The 26,481-nt window shown below is 39.3% G+C and overlaps 1 protein-coding gene across 2 annotated transcripts in view; it reads left to right on the top strand.

The window, feature by feature from the left end:
- Positions 1-26,481, top strand: part of colec12 (collectin sub-family member 12) — a 46,931-nt gene that overhangs the window by 9,870 nt on the left and 10,580 nt on the right. Inside the window, exons 3-10 of one of the 2 annotated variants that reach the window (XM_040017911.1) lie at positions 15,633-15,755; positions 18,226-18,312; positions 18,453-19,496; positions 19,961-20,521; positions 21,317-21,459; positions 21,588-21,697; positions 21,783-21,898; positions 25,295-25,336. In XM_040017911.1, coding sequence (XP_039873845.1) covers positions 15,633-15,755; positions 18,226-18,312; positions 18,453-19,496; positions 19,961-20,521; positions 21,317-21,459; positions 21,588-21,697; positions 21,783-21,898; positions 25,295-25,336 — 2,226 coding nt within the window. Of the gene's footprint in view, positions 1-15,632; positions 15,756-18,225; positions 18,313-18,452; positions 19,497-19,960; positions 20,522-21,316; positions 21,460-21,587; positions 21,698-21,782; positions 21,926-22,567; positions 23,529-25,294; positions 25,337-26,481 lie in introns of those variants that run through there. The other variant, XM_040017902.1, reaches the window with a different exon arrangement.

Genomic DNA, 26,481 nt, shown 5'->3' with positions numbered 1-26,481 from the left:
GAATTTGTATTGAGTTGTGATTCTGTCTGAACTCCACTAAGGCAATTTGGAGATCACAGTACGTTCCAGCTGCCTCCAGTTACATCTTATTTACAGTATATCAGACTTCCTTTAGTACAGACATTGCCACATAGATATAAACTCAATAACACAATAACTCAAAATGTCAGTGAAAAAGGGATCTCCAATTTAAAATATGATACTTCTAGAGTTGCAGCAGAGTTTCTGTCAGTAAGTAGTTTTATATATAGCCACAGTTGTTTTTGACTGAAATTGGCCTAACCACCTCATCCTTCGTCCCCAAGGGATATGTTGGTCAATTTTAACGAGATCCCTGGAACTGACTGTCACCTTCTCTCACATAATGGATGCTTGTCAAACTCTGCATTCATGGCAGGTTCTGGCTTAAGAATAACATGGACAATATTGGAAGCATCTGACTGTATTTTCTCTCTACAGTCTCAGACGGGCTGGATGAAGAACTTGTGTATATGTCTCAGCATCAGCGTTACACTTAATGAAAGTCTTCTGGCCCCAGTGATGGCCAACATAAACTTATCTGCTTCCTCTCTTTGAAAAACAGCAGAAAGCTTCACTGAAACTGTGCGTTTGTCATTGCGTTGCCGTGAATCACCTCGCTGCTCGCTGTCTGACTCGCAGACCTGGCTCAGGGACTCTTGTTGCTCTGGCTATGCTTACATTGGCCCCAGTCCAGCACAGAGCTAAGTGTTTTTCTTGTTTATGCCTTAATACTTTCATTTTGATGGCTTAGAATGTCTACATTTTATTCAGAAAAGTAGGTTATGTAATTTTTCCAGTCACTCAGCTCTCATGTCTTTTAAATGACTGTGTCAAGTATGCATTTGTGTATTCACATCTGTGCATCTGCTGCAAAGGAAAATCAGAACCGCCCAGTCACCCTGAGCATTACTATGCAGGACTGAATACACGTAGTTCAGTACAATAGTTCAGTGTTTTTCACCCACACTCCTGTAAATCAGATTTTCTTACAAATAGTCAGAGTCAGTGAATAGTTTAGAATTAGTCAAGTTTGGAGTTTGGAGACACTGACTCACTGAATTAATTTCCTTTCTGGGGCTTAAAGTGTAAAAGAAACTTTCAAAGCATGCAAATACTTGAAAGATTTAAAAGACTGAGATCAGGATATTTTATCATGATTATTCACTGATATCAGTGACAAAGATGTTTTTATTGCTTTGTCACATCAACTCAACATAATTTTTACATCTGGCCTGTGCTATATTTCCCCTAATGTACACATCTTTGCATCCAAAAAATACTGGTCCTCCCTTTACACCGAAATTCAGTGCATCTTGAAGAAACAGTAAGATGTTAAGTAATAGTGTAAGTACTATAAGTAAAAACAAGGTGTTTGTTCACATTACCCAAGCGCCAAGAAACAGAATATACTTCAGACCATTTATTCTGCCTCCATGATTGATGTAAACAAAACAGGTCCTCACAGCTGTGAGATCCCTCTCTGTCTCCACTGCAGTGTGTTTCGCACACAGTGTAGGTGTTGGCACTGTGGAAAAATAAAGCTTTCATTACTCACCATGTTTATTGGACACATATTTTTGGCCAAATAGAATGTGATAGTATTTTGTCTTTGTAAAATGGATAGATGTATCCAATGTGCAGTACAGGCTCACCTTTGAGACTGACTTAATGTTGGGTGATTCCCATTAGCAACCATTTCTTGACCTACAGTATATTCTACTGCAGCTAATGGTGATTTTGCAGGCGTTTGAATAAGTTAATTGTGCAGCTTTGCAATGCAGGCGCCACTCTACAACAATCTTTGCATATGATTCGTTCTGAGTTAACATCACTTTCCCTAAATTTGAAGTATTTCCAAACAATAGATAAGCAACCTTTAGGAACAAGCTCTTTGCCTTCAACTGTGCCAGACATTTGATTTTTGTTTTGATGGTCTGTTATCTGTTGTCTTTTAAGATAATGATACTGATTCAAACTTTATCCAAGAAACTTTGCAGCACAGGGAACAGCTTAGATTGGCAGATGCAGGCATGTGGTCAGGCAGTGGCTTAGGGAGCAATAGCGTTAGATTAGCTTTACGTTCGAGTTGTGTTTTTTAAATCAGTAGATCATGTTTATTTAATTGTGGGAAGCCAAAATCATGTTTGTGATTAAAGCTGAAATAATTTTGTGGCCCTGTGACACACTGCACGCATTTTTTTAATTCGATGCATTTGACATAAAACAAATAGCAGCTGCTAACTTACTTCTGTGAAATGTGGACCAGAGTAATAGGTGCACTGTTTCTGGGAAGGAATGCAGTGAAATCAGATCTTAAATTTTCTTCATTAATTCATGGCGCTATTTTGCATCAGTGACAAAAACATCAAAAAATCTGATGTTTAGTTTTTGTACTTTCAAACTGCCTAATCAGCCATCAAAAAGTCCACGACATATGTGTCGTGATTGAGAGCTCTTTATTCTGTGTCTTTGTGGCGACATACCACATCTTATTAGATACAGTAAAAGCTGTCTGAATGATCAGACTAGTGAGAAATGAAATGTATTGGCATCCTCGGATTAAAAACTATATTGCATTAAATAACTACTTTGATATGGATCACATTAAAACTGCAGCTGCTTAGCAAATAGTTAGATACCATCGTCTCTGTGGTCAGCATCTTTCCCCACAAGTAAAGCCAGACTTGGCTGGACAGCCTGCTCAGTCCACGCTGTGTGGTTTTATTGGCTCTACTTGGTGATGAAGCTTGAAAGAAAGTGCTTTGTGGCGATGGGATAGAGTGTAGCACCACCTCAGACAGACTTAGGGTTATGACCATCAGGCTGGGTGATGATTGTAGCTGATTCAGTAAGTGCTTCCACGCTGGGCCACCCAGCCGGCATGACCACACAAAAATCCAGCTGCACAGATGGTGTGTGGAGTTAACACCAGCGCTCAAGTCAAAATGCGAGTAGCAGGTTTGGACTGAAACAAGAACGCAATGAAAGATTCGTAACCTTCTTGACAAAATATGTCTCAGTTTAATTGAGGTCATGTTCTTGTGGTGAGTTTGAGATCCGTGGGGCTTTGTGAGTGAACTCCATGAATGTCATCCAAGACACAGATAGTTCTCCGTGAGGCTCCACTATGGGAGCCATCATAAAACAATTTTCTCTGAGTAACATGGTTACAATTAAAGAAATGTTTGATATTGATCACACTTATGCAATCCACATTTTACCAACGGGCACAGCATGCTTTCCTGGTAATAGGAAAATTGCGTGGTTCTTGAGGCATAATGAGATTATAGATATGGCGCATTCGTACATGGAGGTTTCCAAAGTTTAAAAAAAGGTGCTTGCTTTGATAGCATCTAGTGAATGAAGCACTTTGAACATTAAAGGTTGAGGGGCTCACTGATATGGTCAATTCTTTTATTCTTGTTGTTTTTTTGTTTGTTTGTTTCATGTATTGGCAGAATATATGAAGTACTGCCACCTCAAAGTACACAGAACAACTCAACACTAACTGATTTCTGCGGGCTAGAGGGCTCAATTATACCAAAACCATTGAGTACAGGCCAAATGTATGCACTTGAATCTTACATTACTTTATGTTCATGCAAGCTGTTCTTGCTTTTGCAAGAATTTTTATTGTGGGACAAAGTGATTAAAACCAGTTTTCAATGTTCCTTCATAATTTATTGTTTGCATCAGGGATGCTGAAAGTGAGTGGCTGTTTATGTTATTTCTTTTCTGGCAGATAGAGTAATATAATTGGCAAGAATTTGAAAATAGCATTAACCCCACGTATGATGTGATTAGCTAATATGGTCCTTTTATTATGCTTATTGAAGAAATTGTTTTTCAACCTAAAAAACATTGTTTTATCTCAAGAGTGCCAAAGGAATCTGTCAGAAGCGGAAATACTTGTTAGAGAGACAAAATTTGGCTCATTATATATAAACAGCTACGTGTCTGAATGGTGCTTTGCTTTTATCTGCTGCTCAAATATGTTTTGACTCTGTTGCAAAAGCAGAAGCTAAGGCGCAAGCCTCCACTCTATAAAAACACATGAAAGCCTTGTGTTTCGATTTCACTCTGACTGATTTGCTGAAAAACAACCAACAAGGGACTGCTAAAGACAGAATGTTCTGGCGACACGATGCAGATGGGTAACCTGCCAATTCACACATCGCTTCCTAGCTCAGTTTTGTGTTCCTGCCTGAAACTGTTCAGATTTTTAGTATATTATTAAGCTGCAGAAAAAACATGGAGTGTGATGATTCAAATGATTCGCTAGAAGTTCCTGTTTGATTTAATTAGCTATATGTCAGGTTAAACGCAAAGCTTTTGTCGTAGCCTATTTTAGCAAAATGTTTCCACAAGTGTTTCACACTACTTACCTTCATTTGTTGGAGATAATTATACCTGCTAAAAGGTTGGTTTGACTTTATGCACCACTAGTGTGTTTAATACACTATCATTTGCTGTTCAAATTTAAAACAACTATAATGAAATTACTGACCATTATAATTGGTTGAATTCCATTGACTTTCATCAAGAACTGATACTAAGTGGTCTAACTTTTCCAGGGTACTGTTTAACTTGACATTAACTCATTCCAACATGCCAACACTGGAACATGATCAGGAGAGACCAGGGGGTCTGTTGTACTGCTCACAGGCCAATAAAAATTGTTTATGGGTTCTCTATGTTTTGCTTTTTGGGTTTTTGTTCTGTTTTTTTGTTTTGTTTTGTTTTTCAAATTCATGCATGCCTGTTTTACCGGCTGGCTGGGGCCTTTCTTTGTGGGATTTTCATGTTTCGTGTTCTCTCTGTACTTCAGCTTCCTCCCACAGTCCAAAAATACGCACATTAGGTGAATTGGTGACACTAATGTGGCTGTAGGTGTGAATGTGAGTGCGAATGGTTGTCTTTCTCCCTATGTTATCCCTGTGAAGGTATACCCTGCCTTTTTTTTCCCTTATGACAACCCAACTGTAACTCTGAATTGGATAAACGTAAGAAAATGGATGGATGGATATCTGTTTTAAAATAAGAAGAAGCTTAAAATATTCTGTTCCAGAACTAAAAAGGATGAAAAGTTTGTCTTTTATACATTAATAGACTACTGCCTGGAATTTAACGTGTCTCTCTTTAGAGCTTTACTCGTGATGTAGTTTCAAAAATGTCTGTGTTTATTTGTGTAATAATACTTTATCTGGCTGTACTAAATATACAGCTTTTCACATTTATGTTTAGTGCCCCTCTGCACAAGAAAACAGCAAATCTTTCTCATTGTAATTAATGGTTTCTGGGGAACTGGGATATCAAACGTTTACAAGTACTTTATGTGTATGAAAATACATACTTGCATGCGCCTGTGGTTGCAGGTGCTGTTTGAGTTGCACTTTACAGCAGTCCCCGGTAATATTAACTCCCAGTTATGTTAAAAAGCCCTGCCTGTGAGCACTGCCTCTGCTTGCCAGCTCGTAGTGGACCTACCTCACACCCTGTATTTTAAAACACAGCCAGCAGTTGGCATTTCTTCCACTGTATATTGTGGCAGCAGATGTGACTCTAACTACATATCTCCTCATCCCATCATACACTATTGGCCTGGATTTAAATGGAAACTGCTGACTAGAACAGAAAGGCTTTTTGGTCACAGCCACACAAAGTATGAACAATACAGTGGCCCAGCTTTGTTTACGAGGCACACATGCACACTTAAATGTATGTCTTAGGATTACAATATATGACCCATTTGTCATAGTCTGTCTTTCTTTAACCAAGCACAGATGGAATGACAAAGCTGGGGGTTAATCAACTCCATCTTGGATCTGCGATTGTCTTTGATAGGCCAGCTAACCGTTTTTTTTTTTTTTTCTTTTTTTCCCTCTACCAGTTGGAAATAAAAACACAGAGGAGTGCTCAAAATGAGAAATGCATCATAAAGTTTCCCCTAAAAAACAAGCTCAGTTCTATTCCTTTTCACAGTTTGCACAATTCCTTCAGTAGCTCCAATTTTTTGTTTTACTCGCTCTGTGTTGTTATGAAATCTTACTGGAACTAAGTACTCAAAGGGCTTTTAGGTAAACAAATGTTGCAGGCAGAAATTAATGTTTGTTTTTATAAAGCAGCTGGTGGCATTAGGAAAGACTCATTAAGGAGATAATTTTGCATGAAATTGTGTTGTTCTTTTGTTGTTGTTGCATAAGTCAAGCAAGCAAGAGAGTCTGAAAAATTAGTCATAATAGTAATTGATGGATTGATGGTGATTAATGTTTTGTTTATTCTTTTTTTGTCAAATGAAATACCCCCAATTACACGTTCAAGATATGAAAACATGATATTAAACATCTGTAAGTAATACTTGGATTTGTTATATTTTCACCATTAAATCTCACTAGCTAAAATTGAAACTAGAATGAGGAGGCCTCTGTTGTGTAAGACAAAGGTTGATGGCATTCTGAAGAGCGGATGTGTTTGAGTCACCCGTCCACATTGTATATCCCAGTGGAGTGTTTGTATTATTGTCTTTGGCCAAAGCCTTGTGAGTACAATATACAGTTTTTTCAGCTTTAACCAGTGTGTGTGTGTGTATGTGTGTAAAACATGGGCATGTTATCCTGTTCAGACATGCAGTCCTCTACCCCAGCGATCCCCAACCTTTTTTGCGCCACGGACCGGTTTATGCCCGACAATATTTTCACGGACCGGCCTTTAAGGTGTCGCGGATAAATACAACAAAATAAAACTAGTACCGGTACCGAAAAAAAGAAAATTTATTCATAACACACGTGAAAAGACCAAGGAAAACCGAGTAAACGATAAAAACGATAACAAAATAACGCTGAAAACTGATAAAAACCCTGAAAACTATACATTTCACACCTGAGCCTCAACTCTCGCGGCCCGGTACCAAACGACTCACGGACCGGTACCGGTCCGAGGCCCGGGGGTTGGGGACCGCTGCTCTATATGTTATTTAACAACATACAGATCTCTCCTAACTGTAACACTCTTAACTCCTTACTCATCATGAAAAGGAAGTGAATACCAGTGGGAAGGTTTCTTATAAAAACACTCAACATAGTCCACTGAAAGCAAAGTTTAGAACTTAGCCACTTGCTTGGCATGTCAAGGAATGATGTATCAAATGTTTGCATGCATCCTTTGATTTGGCTCCACTGTAACAAGGCCCAGATGTGCTAGAGAGAACCTGGGGCTCAATTTAAAGTGTTATAAACCTGTCAGCGGATTTATGACACTGTAAAGTTAAATAAAACTGCTCACTTTGCGCCAGAAAGAAGAAAGCAGCGGATAAACAACAGAATGGTTAAGCTTGATAAGCAGTTGTTAGAATTTATTTAATATTATTTTCTACACCAGGATCCTTTTCTACGTAGCTGCAGTGGCGTGTCTAGAAAATTTTTGTTGGGGGGGCCAGGTAGGGGCATAGATAATGTTAAAAAAAAAATTCTACCAACCATAATTCAATAACCCTATAAACCTAATAACCGAATGCACTTTTAACTCTTATTAGAATGAGATTTTAACCACTACGGTGCAAACTTTTTAGATACTGCGTTGATAAAGTACAAGAGATACAATCAGTGCTTTGTCAGTGTTTATTCAGCATTCAAGGACAGCAATATTTGCATAGTATTTTTACTGACATATAGTGCACATATGTTTTGGGCAAAAACATTTTTGAATATTAAAATACAAACATTTTTAACATACAATTGGCAAATTAGCCAATGCAAAACTTTATCTGCCTATTAAAAAAAGAAGATAATCTTCTCACAAACTGGTGTTTGATTTTGAAACAGGAAAAAAGTGGGGAAACAAATGAAAAGACTAACATTTGAATAAAACCTGAAAGCAAGTAAATACTTTCTATGCTGCCTTATGATAAACTTTTGTAATACTGATGTATAAAGAACACTGGCTGATGATGAAATACAGTCAGCTGGCATGGTGACACTGCCAGTATTAACCTGCTGGGCTGGACTGGGACAAAAAATCGGCCTGGGCATTTTGACTAAAGACCGGCCCACCAGGTATTAAAGCCATGAAGCCTTTGAATGAAAACAAATGCTGTTGTGACAGTGATGTACACTGTCTTGTTGGTATATGTGTCACGGTCCTGGGTCTCCTGACCCAGCGTTTTTAGTTCTTTGTGATTTTTGTATTATTGTACTTGTGTGTGATTTATTCTATGGCTTCTAGTTTTGATCCCTTGCCCTTCATGTCTCTCTGTGTCCCCTCTGTTCTGTGTAATTGTGTGTCTTTGCATGTTTGAGTTTCTTGTTTTCTGTCACCCTGCATTGTGCATTATGTTCTCATGGTTGGTCTTTTGTTACTCCCTCTAGTCTAGTCTCTTGTGTTCCAAGCTGAGTATTTCCCTCTGTGTATTTTGGTTCTTAGACCTCTGCCTTATGGTTTATGTCTCTGTGTTTCTTAGTTGCTGTCTCCACTGTGTCAAGTTCGCGTCTCTGTGTGAAACTTCCTGTTTTACTTTGATGGTCCGTGTCTTATGTGAATGCGTCCTGCTTTGCTTGTCTCGTCAGTCCTGATTTCTCCCAGCTGTGCCCTCCTTCTGTGTCTCATTCCCCTCGTTACTTCCCAGTGTATTTAAACCCTGTGTTTCTCTGAGTCAGTGTCGTGTTGTCCCTCATGCTGTGTGGATCGCCCTGTGTCTCTCTGTGAGTTCTTAGTTTGTAGTTTAGTTTGTCCTACCAGCAAATAAAGCTGTGATTTTTGAGTTCATCCCCTGAGTCTGTGAGTCTTGCATTTTGGGTCCAACTCCTGCCTGCCGCACAGCGATTCATGACAGTATGTATGATTTCTATACATTTTACGTCAGATAAAAACTTTGTTCGCAAGATTCAGATAATTATTTAATGAAAGCTAGATATTTTAAATGAGAATAAGAAAGAAAAGTATTTATTTGTGCCCCCCTCTCCCTGTTAATGCCCTACCTGGGCCCCTGGCAAAACTTTCCTGGATCCACCCCTGCACAGTTACCAGCTGTCAGCTACTTAGAAAAGGATCCTGTTGTTGTTTGTCTCTCAGAAACAGTTCATAACTTCCCTTCAACTCATTCATGTCACCTAAAAGGTAAACTTGTTTCTCCATCACCTGTTCAGCTCTGATGATTCAGTAAGGACATCTCCTGGTTTCATCTTCATGTTTCCCTCTCACCACATATCCAAACCGACATCATGACCAGCAGCTTTACAGCTGTGGCTCCAGCAAACATCAGCTGATACTAGAAATTAATATTAAATAAATTCTAACAACAGCTGATCAAGCTTAAATGTGCTGCTGTTGTTTAGCACGACATCCGCTGGTTTCCTTTTTCTGGCGCAAAGTGGACGATAAATAAACAAGAGGGAAAAGCCGATCAGCTGATCATCGATCAGTTTCATGATTGAAGTAGCAACGGGAGAAGGAGGAGAGAGAATGAGAGAAGAAGAGGCAGCTGACAGCGTGAAGACGCAGAATAAATCCAGCTTTGTGTCTTTTTCCATTTTAGCTTAAGTCTGGAACAAACTGCGTTCCTTACAGCTCAATATGAAACGCGTAATATTTTCTCTGAATGAGGGACCATTCCATTTTTTAAGGAGCAGTTGGCAACTCTACTAACTAACCTTATGAATAAAACAAAGTTCACTATCAGTAACATCATAGCACCCACCCAGCTGTATAGTAACTCCGTCATGCTAGCTAGTACGCAGTAGAGTTAGTGTAACTGACTGTAAAAAGTCAGCACAACGAAAATAAACTCCACCTAAATTTGTTTTATATCTGACCCAGATAGACTGCAGGTCATAAGTTCTTACCTGAAGTTCAGTTCACCTGAAACTCGGACTGGCGGCCGCCTCGGGCCTCTCCTCCTCCTGCCTCCCCTTCCCTCATCCACCTGCTGACCTCTGTGGAAGCTCCGCCATAGCCACCACCAAACAACTGAGTTATTTTTATACATCGGCCAGCATCTGGCCAATCCACCACCTCTCATTGTTCATGCCGTTACAAAAAAAAAAAGAATAAATAAGTCATCAGCCCACCGGGTAAATGCCCGGTATGCCTGATAGCCAGTCCAGCTATGTTAACCTGCAACCAAATCTGCAGCTCCATAAAGCAATGTTAGACTTGGATTATATCTTATGACTCATGCTATGCTAGCAAACATTTAGCTAAAATAGGCTACGACTTATGCTAGCTCCCCCCAGTAGCCTACTGTCTGAAATATTAGACGGTTGCAATAATTCTCTAAGTGTTATTTTTTCCTTGGTATTCTAATTTCACAGAAGTTTACAAAACTCAACAAACTTAATATTACTTACCGGGACATTTATTCTCTCCTCATTTTCTTTCACCGAAAAATTGTTTTCTGCCATGCCGTCTTTCTCCTTCCTTTGCTAACGTGATGCTCATAGTGCAGAAGCCGAGGCTGCATTCACTTACATTCGAATATCTGAGCTTCACTGTGAAAACATAATCGTACATTTGATATTTGATTTAATTTTATTGTTTTAGCTTCGGGGTGGCACCTGGGGTGGCCAGTCTGGTGGGGGGGGGGGGGGGGGGGGTAGATTTGTTTTATTTTTTTAAACTTGATTATGAACTTATACAAAATGTAGCAAGATATTTAAAAAAAAACAACATTTTATTGATTATAAAATACGCTATATCGGATTTATATCGGTATCGGCAGATATACAAATTTATGATATCGGTATCGGACATAAAAAAAGTGGTAACGTGCCATCTCTAACATGAGAGAGAGAGAGAGAGCCCAGCAGGCTGGCTAAGCTAGCTCGGTAGTTCAAGGTGCCTAATGTCTAGGTAATTTGTCTCAGTGGTAGCTTCCCCTGTGGCGTAGTGCTTACTTATTAGCATTCCTGTTGGCGACTGTTAGCTGCAGGAGCCGGAGTGAGATGTAAGGACATCGGTTCAACTTGCAAAACCTGCTCAGGGTTTAACTGTTTTAACATGGTCCTAAAAATGGCATCAGGAGAAACATAATCAAGTTCTTTAAACCCAAACTCCACCGGCAAGATAAAAGTGTCGTTTGCTTTGATGTATTCAATCCACCTCTTCTCGCTGTGCTGAAATAACTCGGCAGTTATTAAATGGATTGCTTCATCCTCCTTGGCCCACTGTGGTACATGTTTGTTTGATAAACTGCGTGTTTTTTGTTTATCTACTCAGTTTGTTGAAGCAATTTCCAAACCAGATTGTAAAAAGACAAGTCCAAGAATGATTATGGAAATCACAAACTTGAACTCGATCCACAAATATATCTAAGTAAAGTTATGACGGTTTATAGATCTACAGTTTACAGCTATAGACAGACAGATATCACAGGGGTTTACCATTTAAAAGAAAAATATTTGCGTTTCCTTAGGAAATGTGAACATGCTGTATTGACAGAATTAGAATGTGTCAGACTCCATTCAGGTGGGGAAGAAAAGTTATGTGTGACTAATCTGGGTTTTGGCTTATCATCATTTTCCACTTATATACAAAACACAAGGGAAAATCAAAGAATTAATGTGATAGCCATCCACAGCTACTGTATATAAGGCTCTGACCTGCACAGGCTTTCTTTGTGTTGCTATGGAAATTTCCACTGCTACGCAGGAGGGAGGGAGGGCTTGCAAGCAAGTCTAATGTCAGGTATAAGGAACTGGGGAATTTTTTTCTTTGACTGGCTTAGAGTCCAGATGAAGTACAGCTGTTTTAGAGACACCACAGTGGAATGCTTCATCTTTCACTGTCTGTTTTTCCCTCTGTCTCCTAATCCTCATCCTCTGTCTTTCTTCTACTTTCATGGCAACAATAAAGGATTTGCCAAAGATAAAACTGACTCATAACAGAGCATAACTTCTCCTAAGTATCACCGACAACTTTAAAAGCACTCACAGGTCAATTTAACATCACTGATCTTATCATTACAATGACACGATATGCTGGGAAACCTTGGATTCTGGCATTCATGCAGATGCTACTTTGACCAAGCCTCTCATCCACGCTGACAGCGATAGGACTCTGAAATGGCAGCAGTATCCCACAACAGGGGAGACAACAGTTCGGAACAATGACCCAGGCTCCATACTCTCCATATCCCAGATCTCCAAAAGGGAACAAAATACATTAGAAAAAGCTCGATGCATAGAGACGCCATCCTGCATACTACAGGACCCACAGGATCTGTCTAAATAATCTGATGGCTTAGCATTCATTTTAGTATTCAATATAAAAAACTGCAGTCAATCCTGCAGAGAAATACTCTATGGGGACGTGTAGAGCTTAATACTCATGTTAGCAATGTTTATACCAGCAGCTGCAATTCTAAAATGCTGAATTTTTCAATATCTGCAGCACGTTCCCTGCTCATCCATGCTTCCTGAGCTACAGACACAAAGCAGTGCCATCCTTGTAGAGCAACACTGCTAGCTCTTGTTCTCCAGATAAGACACAAGTAGTCTTGCATTTTTCTAGAAATATATTTCTTTTTGTCTTCATTCAAAAGGACAAATCACAAAAAACAGACTGGAAGCACAAGGTTTTCATTTGACATCAATAAAATGTAAGTTGCAGTATCCTCCACTATACCTCTGCTCTTTGTAGCATTTTATGACATTTATTTGCCTTGTGGGGATTATTTGGCTCAAGTCCAGGTTGCTGATGAGGAATCTGGCTGCTCTCCTGCTTCTCAGCTCTCACCATGCCTCAACGGTTCTCGGCATTCTGCACCAGGCCTTTGGTGTAACAGTCCCTTTTAAGTCAACTCATGACATATGTCATCATATTTATGTTTCAGTCACAGTGGTCCTGTGAATATAAAACAAAATGCATGTGCTGACTAATGAGGTACAGAAGTAGATTTGCTGTCTGCATGTACATAAAGAGAGGACTTGAGTGAGCTTTTTTTTTTTCTTAAAATACTCCATATGGTAAATTTAATTATCAAACTTTGTTGTAATGTACTTTGATTGACATCATTAAAATGGACAGTATAAGTGTAATGTCAGAGATTCTGACTACCTTTCACTTGTTCACCTTAGCACATTTCAAGGTCAAAACAAAACTGTGTCAAAACAATCAAAAATGTCTGATGAATGGTTATAGAAACAACGTAGGTTTATTTTACTTCTTGATTCTCTGTAAAAGAATCTTTTAGCTACCTTGGAAGTGTTAGTGTGGACCACATCACACAAAATTGTTGTTTATGCAAAATCTCTTGGAGGTTAGAAAAAAAAACCCGGCAGTGACAAGCAGTGGGAAAATGTTACAGCCCTGGAACAAGTCATCAGCTGCTCTGCCCAGAATGAATTTCCATGTTAGTTCAGTCTAAGCGTCGCTGTGGGGAAGAACATGGCAGTTATGGTTTTTAACCCAGGTTATACACAGTATGTGCTAAATTCTTGTTATGCTAAGTGTAGATACTAAAAAGTCTGCAAAAAAAACACCACAATTATTTTTCTGCCACAACAATTAAAACACTCTTTTTTTTGTCTTTGTTTAACATTTTAAAGTCACAGACACATTTTTTTTCCTATTTCTGTGGGAGAAATCCGGCCAGGAGAAAAGTTATTGATGCAAAAACGTATGTGAAATTCATCACCTTACACTTACCTTGCTTTCAACCTAGAACCTGCAGATGTTCAGCTGCATGTTTACATGGTGTGATGCTGTACTTTAAACAGCGTGTGTTCAGGGACAGTGGGGGATTCTCTGATGGAGCTCTCCACATTCACTCACATGGGGCTGTCGGTACACATAAGGACAACAGTGGCCGGCATATCCATGTCTAGCTCCATGGTGGTCCGTCCGTCCCCCCCCCCCCCCTTTAGTTTGTCAGACATGATGTTTGTACAGATGTCTGGGTCCAAAGCAGAAAGGACAAACCCTCACTGCCCCTTTGGTGGTCCCAGCCTACCCCTGACTTTAAAGCATAGATATACTCAACTGTACAAGTTATCTTTTGGATTAAATTTTCTGACTGTATTCTGTGACCATGGTGGGTATAACATGTTTCTATAAACAATTCTCTCCTTATTACTGTTATTATTCATGGTCAACAGCCTTGAAGATTGCTGTTGTGCTCTGTGAGGTTCTTTAACCCATTTCAATGTATTTCAGATTTAAATAAAATAAAAAAAATTTATTACAGTTTGCGTTTTAGTAATGAGTTCCGATAATGATAACTAAAGAAAGATGAGCAGCCAGGACATTAGAGTGGTTGTAAACAAACCCTGATGTTGGCTACCTGAAGTTTGAACTCTAAGACCTTTATCCATACCGCTGCTTCCTTTGTCCTTCAAATTAAGCGATAGCCAGTCTCTCCAAACATTTAGCTTGCTTACAGTCTGTATGATAGCTGCACTTTCTTCCCCAGTCAGTCTTATCTTTCAGCAGTGTCACTGTGTTCAGTGATCACAGCAGTTGCTTAAGTGAGTGCACTGTTTTTATAAATAATAGAACCAATGTTGAAAGTAAATGGAAGACCCACTTTGTTTTATGATTATCTATAGCAATATGACATTTTATGAATCTTATGTACAGGACACCTTTTAACAACATCTTTTAAATAATAGTTTGTTACAGCTTAAGTTGTATTGATGAGTTATGATAATGGTATGATATTATACTAGAGAAACATGAGCATCCAGGCAAAGAAGCAAAGTTATAAATAAACCCTGATGTTAGTTATAACTAAAGTTTGAACTGTAAGCCCTGCATCCACACTGCTGCTGTGATTTGTTTGTAACGGCAGATGGTGATATTGCACGATTTTCACATTTTGTTTGCAAACATCCAAATCGGGAATGTGTGACAATTTTCCATAAATTCTCCTTTCCTAAATAACCTGATAACCTGAAGTTCTTAGCTCTTCCATTTAGAGCTTTTTGGCCTGTTGTGAATTCACGGCAGCTGTCTTGTATCTCTGCTTACTAAATGCTACTTTGTCAATTCGAGTAAAGTCAAGCACCCAACCTGCCTACAATGTTTAGCATTAAATCACTTAGTGTTGGGGATTTTTAGGAAGCAGAAGTAAACGTCTGCGACATGAATGACCAAAAATCTCACTGTCCCAGTGTTCTAGGTTAGTTGCCAATGACACAGAAGGGGAATAGTAGTGTTTTGTATTGGTTCCTCAGTCATATGGATAACACATGTGCAGTGTTTTCAAAGTTTCATAGTGAGTTTTCTTGCCAGTTAATGGGGCCAAATGTTTTCAATTGATACTCAACTGGAGAAAAGCACAGCGTGTGCCACCACAGACACGCAGGTCTAAACTTAGTGATGACGTAAAAAAGAAAGAATCCATGTGGTTTCACTTTTTATATGAAAACATTTGGGATGTTTTTATGAACTTCCTTCTTCAGCTGGAGCGTGTATGGGTTACTACTGCAATTTTATTCTTCTTGCTTACAGCCAACCTAGAATAGAATAGAATAGAATAGCACTTTATTATTATTGTAAATGTACAACGACATTATGGGTGTCCCATGCCAACTGTCCCGGAATAAAATATATAAACTATAAATAGACAGTGCTGTACACTGTTCACTGGTTTGTGACACAGACCCTGTTGTGTGTTACAGGAATTCAGGAGGGTACAGAGTGCACCAAGTGCAAAAATGACTGGGCATTAAGGGCAGCCATCGCACTCCTCTATGTGCTCTGTGCCCTGCTCACTATAGCGGTGGCTGTCCTCGGATACAAAGGTAAGCCGTAACTGAAGTTAAAATGCCTGCTTAAACAAATACTCTAGTTTTCAGCTGGATTGCAGCTTCTGACATCCACAACAACTTACCTGACAACACTGAACCCACAATGTGTGCATAACGGGTTGAAGTGGAATGGCAGATGGTGACCTCAGTTTTTCCAGAGTGGCTCAGTTAGACCCTTTCTTACAAGCCAAGAAATATTGATGCTCTAAGCCAAATACATAGACTTTCCTTTAACTACAGATGATGGAACACTTATTTAATTAGGAAATTGTGTTCTTCACTACCCCTCCACAGACTGGCATATTAGATCACCCAATTATGTAAATGTAAAAAACATATTCTTGCCATTTCCTTATATTTACATGTGAATTAAGTTCCTGTCCTTTGTGCTGTGGTGATATTACTTGTACAAGCCCCTGGACTGTCAAAAGGCATAGCAACTGGCCCTGTTGCCCTTGGATGTATAATCCTGTATTGTACTCCTGTAGGTGTGTTTGCTGGTTTAGTACGACGTGATTCACAGAAAGTGAGAGGGGATCAGTATGAATGAAATTCTGTATAATTTTATTATGAAGTTCTTTCTCTTCACACAAACTTGGTTGATTTTTTTCCTTTTTTTGTCTAATAGATTGAACGATAACAAACAAAAAATACAGTACACAAAATCTTGCTAGAAAGTCCAGAAAGGATGATAAGGCCAACTTCAGGAAAGACTTTGGACAGACAGAGAATTAAGATGTCTGACTTTGGCACAATTATAGTTTTTTTTCCCTTTGTTTACTCCTCCCTGCCCTCTGACTCCCATGGTCCCACAGCTTCTCTCTGCCTTCGTCTTTTTCTTTGATGTTTGATAAAAAATTAAATGGTTGTATCACTAACAGTCAAGCCAGAGGCTTTGGCCTAAGATTAACCACTCTGTTGACAGAAACCGTTGTTTACTGTCCACCATATTTGACATCTTTAGCCACAGCTCTAAATGGGAAACAGATTGTGTGGCGCTGTCCTTACTGCACGCATGCTGCTGTTACTCCCTGTTTGAACAATGGAAATAATATTAAATAGAAACAGACAGGAATTCCACATATTTCAGGCGTTATCATCGGGGTATGCTTTCTGTGCCTTACACATTTGTGGTCCAAAGCAGTCACAGAAAAATATGCCGAAAGTATCCTCGAGTGAAACACTGCTACAGTCCTACCTGCTCCACAGGCAACGGATGGCATATTTGCCTAATGGGGAAAGACTTAATCCAAACTACTCCACAAGTTTAGATTTAAATCAGAATTAGGTGCTGTCAGGTTTGTTTTAGGCTTCCAGCTTTGCGTCTGTGTTAGCGTCAAGCCCAAGTGAGTTTGATGTCTTGGCTCTAATGTCTACCAGATGACTGTGCAGCGACTACCCAGGCTTAACAGCCCAAAGCAGATTTTATGGCTTGGTTGCAATTTGTTATCTCGTGAACTACAGACTAACTCACAAATTGCTGCGAGTGTCCAAAATACTTTGAGTGTGCAAGAAACCAATCTGAGCTCTGCATTCTATGATTTTTTTTTCTATGCACTTTGTTATAGATATGCTGCTATTCTTCAAGTTAATGCTTTAATTCCTGTTAAAGAATTGTTTATTTAAATGTCTGCTCCAGCAGCTTTCATCAGTGTTAATCTCAGTTTGGGTAACTGCCTAGCTTTTGCTCATAACTTGTCCCAATAGGCAGCCAGACTTACTAAAAGACTTACTTAAATTAGCAGCCTTATATAACTCGCAGTGCCTTTCCAATATAAGGATGTGAAAAGGATGGAAAGATTAACAGGGGTGAATGAGAAGGTATGTTCAAGATTAGTGGGGAGTTTTGCAGGTGTTTCTAGTTTATTCTAGATTTTTCTCACTGTTATCAATGGAATAAATTTATAGTGTTTCTGATTCACCCAAAAGAAAAGCATGTGACCATTTCAGAGAAACTAAGACAGATTTAAAGGAGATTACCTTCAAACTTCAGTTCTCAGCAGTTACCCAACAGCTCTTTGAAGCTGTTTTTGTTTGTCCCAAGTGCATGTTATTGTTTCATGTTTTTGTCACTCCTGGAATGATAACAGTGAACGCTTAGGGTGTTTTCCAGTTCAGTATTTAGACGCCCACATGCTGAGAGAAAAACAAAGCATGGAAGAGAGGAGACTCTTCCTGCAGATGTAAGGAGAGAGAAAGTGGAACCAGAGTCGTAAAGCGCTGGCGTGGTATTGATTATGTGTTTGACATTATTTACACTGATGAAGTGGAATTTGTGAGGAAAAATGTTAGGAAAGTTTTTCACTCCATTCAATTCCATGTTCCCATCAGTGGCGTTTAACTTTTCCAGTTTTTCATTGCAGCAGTATGAGTGTAACAATGCCCTCTGCTGTTAAGAAGCCCTTCTGCAGAATATACTATATCTATCTTCAACTTTAAAACAGTCTCTTTCATTTTTTCTTAGTGGTTGAGAAAATGGACAACATGACAGAGGGCATGCAGAATTATGGAGGCAAGATCAATGCTGTGGAGACAGACTTAAAGAATCTAGGTAAGTCCCAGTAACACAAGATTATATCATAGATGCCGAAAGCTGCAGAGATTTCAGTGACGTGTACAAGAAAGTAGGTTTTGGCTTTGACACTATACTATATTTGTATGTCCTATTAACAGTGTGTGACTGTTTTTCAGATGATCAGGCTGGAGTTATGTCAGTTAATGCCACTAGTGAGATGAAGACTTTCAAGTCAGATCTGGAAGCGTTACAGAATCAACTACAGCGCATTGCAAACAGGGCAACAAGTAACAGCGACAGGCTGGATGAACTTAGGATAACAGGAGGTGATACGGAAAGTGGACATGTCTCACTGCAGAGTTTTATGGAAAACAATGATGCTTCACTGCGTGGCATCAAGCAGACCTTGACCTCTTACAGTGGAATGATTGACAGCCTTGAGGCGGACACTGCACGGCTCCAGTCTGAGATACAGAGCCAGGTCAAAGTACAGAGCCAGACTCAGGTTGATGTCAGTGCGCTGAACATCACGCAGGCCCAGCAGCGCAATCTCCTCAGCACACTACAGAAGACAATTGAAAATGCAGGACAGGAAGTTCAGAAACTGAAAAATGACTATCAGATTCTGCAGCAAACAGCCAGACAAACACGGGCTGACACAGAGTGGCTGAAGGAAAAAGTTCAGAACCTTCAGGTTTTGGCAGCCAACAACTCCGCCTTGGCCGGAAACAATGAAGAAGCTCTAAATGACTTGGGAGCTCAGCTCAGCACTTTAGCCAGCCAAATCCAGAATACCTCAGCTCTCACAGAGGGACATGACCAGAGCTTGCATGAGATGATGGACCACCAGAGAGACCATGATAATGCCACCTCGTTTAAGTTTGACAAAATGGAAGCACGATTAGACAGACACGAGAATGACATGAACCGCGTGACTGGAAACATTAGCTTTGCCGCACAGATTCTTGGTGTCATCAGTTCCGAGCTGAATGGCCTGAGGTCCTGTGCTGAGACAGTAATGCAGCACTCTGACCTGTTAGTGGGACTGAATGGAAGTGTGACACAGGCCAACGCAGACAACAGAGAGCTGCGCGCCCAGCAGGATGAACTAACAGCCCGGTTGGACAGAGAAGTCAACAACTTGTCCATGGTGATGGAGGAGATGAAGCTAGTGGACAGCAAGCACACACAGCTTATCACCAACTTTACCATCCTACAAGGTGAGGAATACCTGGCGTGCCTGATTTAGAGCTTTTCATCATCATATGTAAATAAAGCACCTTTTCCAATTATTTGTGAAAATTATGACAAGTATATTTAATTATTCTAGGTATGGAACTCGTACATTTTTAATTAATATAGAAAAGTATAAGAATATATAGATAGATTTCTTCCACTTCCATTTTGTTAAATAAATAAGTACAACAGTTTTCAGTTTCTTGGGGTAAGTTACATCGTCTACAACCTTCTGGTCTTAAGAAGAATCATATTTATGAATTATTTGTGACTTCTGACAGTGACTAGGATTGTACCTCTTCTGATTTGTAGTATGCATTTGTACCAGAAAAGAAATATAAGATTACAAGAAATCATTTGTGTGATGTTTTGTGTGACAGTGCATGTAAACATTAATTGTTACACATTGTTCTATCAGTTATAGTTCACTTATCTGCTCGTATTTCAGGCCCACCAGGTCCAAGAGGGCCCAGAGGTGATAGGGGTCCTCAGGGGCCAATGGGCCAAACGGGACAAAAGGGTGATAAAGGAGACAAAGGAATGCCAGGATTGGTCGGACCTAAAGGAGAGCAAGGTGCAGCTGGACCACCAGGTGCAGCAGGTCCAAAAGGTTCAGTTGGGGCTCGAGGTCTTGTAGGACCTAAAGGATCAAGAGGGCCTAGTGGTCGACCTGGAAACCCTGGTGAGAAAGGTGACCCTGGGGTTCCAGGGCCTCCTGGGAGGGATGGACCTTCCGGAATGCCAGGACCGCCCGGGCCACAAGGGCCCAGAGGAGCAGCAGGACCTTCGGGTATGGAAGGACCCCGTGGGCCTGTTGGACCCATGGGCCCTCCAGGTCCTCCCGGTCTCCCAGGACTTCCTGGAACTCCCATATTTGTAACGCCACCACAGCCCACTCAGCCCCGTCCGGTCACTCAACCTCCCAAACCATCTCAACCTTCTAAACAAGTACAGGAACCACAGGGCTCTGTGTCGGTCCAGCCTCCTGTTGCCTCAAGTCCAAAGCCTGGTGAGTTTTGTCCTGTCTCACTCTCATCAAACCCAACCGTTCACGGCAGTTGGCTGCCCCTCTCTGAGCCTGCTTCTGCTCGAGGTTTCTTCCTATTAGAAGGGTGTTTTTCCTTCCCTCTGTCACCAAGTGCTTATTGATGGAGGTTGTCTATTTGTTGTGGTTTTCTCTGTATTAGGGTATTGTAGGGCCTTTATCTTACAATATAAAGTGCCTTAAGGTGACTGTTGTTGTGATTTGGTGCTAAATAAATAAAATAAAATAGAATCTTGCACAGTGGCACAGTGGTTAGCACTGTTGCCTCACAGCAAGAAGGTCCTGAGTTCACTCCAGCCTGAGCATCACTCCAGCCTTTCTGTGTGGAGTTTGCATGTTCTCCCCGTGTTTGCGTGGGTTCTCCCCGGGTACTCCGGCTTCCTCCCCCAGTCCAAAGACATGCACTTTGTGGGGATAGGTTAACTGAAAAATCTAAATTGCCTCAGGGCAATTTAGATTTTTTGGTGTGAATGTGAGCGCAAATGGTTGTCTGTCCCTGTGTGTTGGCCCTGCGACAGACTGGCGATCTGTCCAGGGTGTACCCCGCCTCTCGCCCTATGGTAGCTGGGATAGGCTCCAGCACCCCCCGCGACCCTGAAAAGGATGAGCGGAAGCGAATGGATGGATGGATAGAATCAAGTGATTAGATAAATTAGACCAGGACATTTTTGTAAATGTTGATACCTTGTACCATCTAAACAGCATCTCTAGTGATTTTGTTTTCTTGGATAACATGTATGTGGTAATTCATTCTTCCAGGTTGTCCACGTGAATTCAGAAACTTTGGAGACAGCTGCTATTACTTTTCTTCTGGTTCACAGAGGCTCAACTTTGATGAGGCCAACCGGTTTTGTACTAATCGTTCAGCTCATATGCTCATTATCAATAACAATGAAGAACAGGTAAATTAAATTACATCCATATATTCCATATAAAGCTATTGCTAATTTTAAACAATTGCACAAATTAACATAAAACATTATTATAAACATTTTTTCTTGTTACGTCTTCTTTTCTATTCTACCTCTAGCAATTTGTAAAAAAAGCCATCACAGGAAAAGGATATTTCTGGCTTGGACTGAGTGACAGAGAGGAGGAAAATGTCTGGAAGTGGGTAGATGGAACCATACCAGTTTTCACGTGAGTTGCAAATTTGTGTATGTATTTTAACTGTACAGGACAATTTTAACAAAGTGTAACCAAGTGTCTTTGTGGTTGTTTTTAGGAAGTGGAAGCCTGGCCAACCTGATAACTGGAAGCATGGTCACGAAGACGGCGAGGACTGTGCTGGCCTTATCCATGAGGCCAACTGGAATGACTTTTACTGCACTGACCGCATTGGTTTCATCTGTGAACATGCCTTTGACAGTTAGTACCTTCTTCATATTGGACTTTTAAATTTCCTATTTGTGTGTATTTCCATAGTTGCTTAATTTGTGTTTTTGGAAACAAAGCCCATATGACGACCAAGTTTGTTTATTCAACTCCAAATGTATATTTTTAAAATGTGTCACAAATGTGTAATGTCTTAAAAAATTATACTACATTCATTTACGCTGTTCTTTTGTAGACTGATGCAGTTTTGTTTGTCTAAACAGATCCAGTAATTATGATCCCCTGTTCAAATTGGACTGATTCAAGATCACCTTAATATATTTTATTAAGTTTTTCAAAAGAAAAATAAACAGTCTAGTTTATTTTATAGTTATATAGATATAAACACAGAGACATATACACACACAAAGAAAGAATTTAATCTATTTTGTAATTTTGTAATAAGGCTGTAACAAAATGTGGAACAAGTAAAGCACTGTGAATACTTTCCGGATGCACTGTAACAGTGAACATCCCCTGCTAAGTAGAGCTTAGTCATCATTAATAGCTGTTTTTTCATACAATAACACCTCAAAATGTCACCGTGAGAGCTATAACTGTAAATGCAACATCTTGGGCGCACACACAGAGATACAGATACAAAATGTGTTGTATTTTTTTTTGTTCTCTTCACAGTGAAAGTTCCAGTTTTATAGCATCCATCTAAGAAGTAGTGATCAGTCTCCTTTCAGGAGAAAGGTGAAGAGGTTGAAGACGTCACTATAACGAGGGCCATGCGGAGGAGCGCTACGTGACTAGAAGACTCTGATAAAGCCAGCCCAGTGGAGCATCACTGACACTTGGACTTTTATTTGTCTTTAAAGGCACTTTACAACATAGTACCGTGCAAAAGGCAGAGCAAACACAGAGCCATTCCACTGTTGTATTAATTTAGATTTTGTACTGAAAAAATATGAGTATCTTCATTTATTTAGGCTGATGCAGCCACAGTTGTACATGTGTATCTGTAAATAATATTTTACAAATGACAATTAGTTGGTTGGAACTGAATTTGATATTGTTTGATTTGTTCAGTTACTCAGTCTTTACACATTTAAACTGTCAGAGTATACTTCAAATCTTTGTATCCGATAAAATACTCCACAGAATCATAGAATTATCATTTGTTTACAAGCAAGTTCCCACAAACATGGTGAGCAACCACTTGTCATCATTGCCCAATAAATACCTGTAACCTAACAAAAAGAAAGAAAAGTAGAGTAAATTTTCTCAGTGCTTTTTTTGGAGGTTGGGGGAGAATTGATTGCTGATGTGAGCAGTGTTGCTGCCTTACAAAGGACTGTATTTCTTGGACTTTGACCTGCCAGTATTATCTTAATCTGATATATACATGATCCATATGCACATGGTTTGTAATGTATCCATTATCAGATGATTTCTTCATTATGCCAAATGCAATATGCGAAACATTATAATTTGTATAATCAATTTTTTTTGTTGATCTTATGGACTGAATAGCAATGTTTAATCCAGTTTAAGGTTCATCTGTGAGTTCATTCAATCACCACATTCCGATGGATCAGGTCAGAATGCTTAACACAATAAAATGGGGAAAAAATTTGTATGGAATCACTGACTGTTGTCCATAAAATATTTCAGTAAATGTGTGCAGACTGGTTAGCATGAAATGCCAAGTGTTTACACATAAAAACTGAAGGAAAATAGAGACTTCAAATTTCAAATATTACTGCTAATCTGCTATTTATGTCTTATTTGCATTTTTATTTTGTCTTCAATAAAACGAGTGTATAACAGTATAGCATCAGTACTTTGAGAAAAAGTAGCAAAATATTACAAAAAATCTAAACTACAGCTAAACTTACATATTTCACACACTCTAGACAGAGTGTGTGAACATCACTGATGCTGCCTAAACCTACATACTATTGTATTAATAATATAATAATAACATGCTAATATTATAAATTGACAATTACAACACATTGACTAAATAATGGATTTATATAATGTAATATTCAGTCTTTCGAAAGATAGAAAATTTCAGATGTACTAAAGTAGATTTGTATGTTTTGGGGTTTGTTTGTTTGTTTGTTTTTTGATATGTATGCTTTGTCTAAAAAGTGAAAAATGCATAAAATAATAAATGCTGACAATAATACCTTTTTTAAGATTATATACTTGTTCTAAGCACTAACAAAATTCTTAAAATGTATAATTTTTTCAAAAATATACTTGAATTATATATATGCTAATATTGGTGCCAATTTTATTTATATATATATACATATATATACACATATATACACTTTTAATTAAACTCAGTGTGCTTTCCATACATTATAAAAACATTTTTAAACTGTATCTCGGTAATGTCCTAAAGCAATTAACAACTAATTATCAACTAAACAGAACTTTAACATAGACACAGTTGTGTCTTGACTTTAGGCATCTTGGTCCAAAGGACAAGACAACAGTGATGCAAAGCACCCTCAGCGCATTTAGGTCCAACTCAGGGAATAGTTAAAAGATTTGCACCTCTCTAGAGAGGTCCACTTGGTCTTACCGAGCAAGTCAGAGATGTACTTGAAGAGCAAACCACTGAGAGTTGTATGAACTAACAGAGATTTTAAACGTAATCCTGGGTGGAACCAGGACCCAGTGAAGACTTCAATATTGGGGTAATTTGATAAAGTTTCTGTTTCTGTGTAGGGATTCTGGATGCCGCTGCTTTAAACTGATAATATATCCAGTAATATAACTGGATAAATATCTCAAATATTTCTTTCTTGTCTCTGTTCAATTTTAAAAGGTTTGTAGACATCAAGCAGTTAATGTCATCTGTGCTAGAATTACATATTGGTTAATGTAGTTTAGTTTAGACCACTGTTAATTACTTAAATTAGTAATTACTCATTTATTGCTTCACTTACGCCACACAAATCCTCTTAACTACAAGATTAAAGTCTTTATGTGTTACTCATTTTCACGCGCTGCAGCCTCACGGTCACATTTTGTCACGTGATCGACATCACCTGACGATGACATGTTATTTTTTTTCTATGCCAAGGACAATTGGTGACTTATGATTCATTCTCTCTAGTTTGCAGACAGCACACAGGGATGAGCAGTAGTCTGACAGGGAGTGTTAAACTGTAGAAGCTTATAACCGTTTATTAAATACAGTGAGGGCTCCTTCGATTACCCAGAATGCCCTGCTTGTTGCCGTCTGGCGAAGGAGTGACTGTGTAGAAAAGAATCAGTTAGCTACCTTTGATACCCATTAGGTTGTCGTTACTATGCATTTGTATTGTATGAAATAAGAAAAAAGAGGGAAAGAAAATATCTGGGAAAGGCGAAATCTGTTGTCGTCTATACACCAAGCGATGCCTCTCTTCACGACTAACCCCTTTGACCAAGATGTTGGTGAGTAATCACAACTGGAGGCTGTTATTAGCAGGCTAGCTAAGTAGCTGTGACCAAACAGCTTTGTTTGTGTTCTCCAGCTGTGGGCAACATTTCACTTAGCCACTGGATATATATTATTGGTATATGGGTAACGTTTGGTACATACTGTAGGTTGTGTAAACTGACAACCTGAAGCCCATGATATTAATTTTGATGTCTGTTTTGCTTGTTTTTGAGGAGCATAGATGGCTAGCTTGCTCCCCTATCCTATGTGTATATTTAGCTAGCAAACAGCAAGTGACCGTTTGGCGATAGCATCCTAAACTGGTGATGTTATTCTCGAGATGTATTACGTGTATTATTTAAGTCAGGCCAACTCTTAATGAAGGCGGAGAGACAGGCTTGTCATCGGATCACTGAATTGAGTTAGCAAGCCATATCACTGGCTACCTTTATGTATCCCATCTTCTGTTAACTAACCACAATTATGTGCTTGACCTCTCACAGTGAGTGGAAGTGAAAGAGGATGCGGAGCTATGGGAAACCACAGAGTATCGCTGTATTTCCTGTCGTCTCTTTGATCTTTGTCGAGTGGTTAGCCACCTAATTTTCATGTAGAGCGTGTAGTTTTCATATAGATGAAAAATACACAACACCGTTCACTTGCACAGCCCCATACACAGCCTCAAGCCCAAACCCAGCAGTAAATGCTGTTTTGATAAAACAAACCAGCCTTTAACTGATCGTGCTCTTCTGTTCCTGGCTTTTACTACTGTTGTGAGCATCTGTTACTTCACTATACTGTTTTGTATGACATGACAGCAGCCAAAGTGCTTTACAGGCTCACATAGTCAGTCAACATAATGAAAAATAATAAGTGGGAAAAAAACGTCAGAAATAAGAATAAAAAACATTACTAGTCAACTAAAACGGGTGGAAAAAAGACATTTGCAGTGAGTGTGATCAAACCATGAGGGACTTCAGACTTAATTAAAGCAAGTGTAAATAAATCTTTAGAGCTGATTTAAATCATCAGCTGTTGATCAGATTCTTATTTGGGGAAGCAGATTATTCCAGAGCCAGTGGCAGTAACCACATTTGCCTGGTTGCCTTTAGCTTTCAGTCAAGTAAGGGGCACTGAGAGAAGTTGTTGGGATAATGAG

This window comes from Simochromis diagramma, unplaced genomic scaffold, assembly GCF_900408965.1.
Source record: "Simochromis diagramma unplaced genomic scaffold, fSimDia1.1 OVJJ01000205.1, whole genome shotgun sequence".
Lineage (NCBI taxonomy): Eukaryota > Metazoa > Chordata > Actinopteri > Cichliformes > Cichlidae > Simochromis > Simochromis diagramma.
Note: the sequence above shows the minus strand (reverse complement) of the source record. Positions and strands in the feature narration are given on the sequence as shown.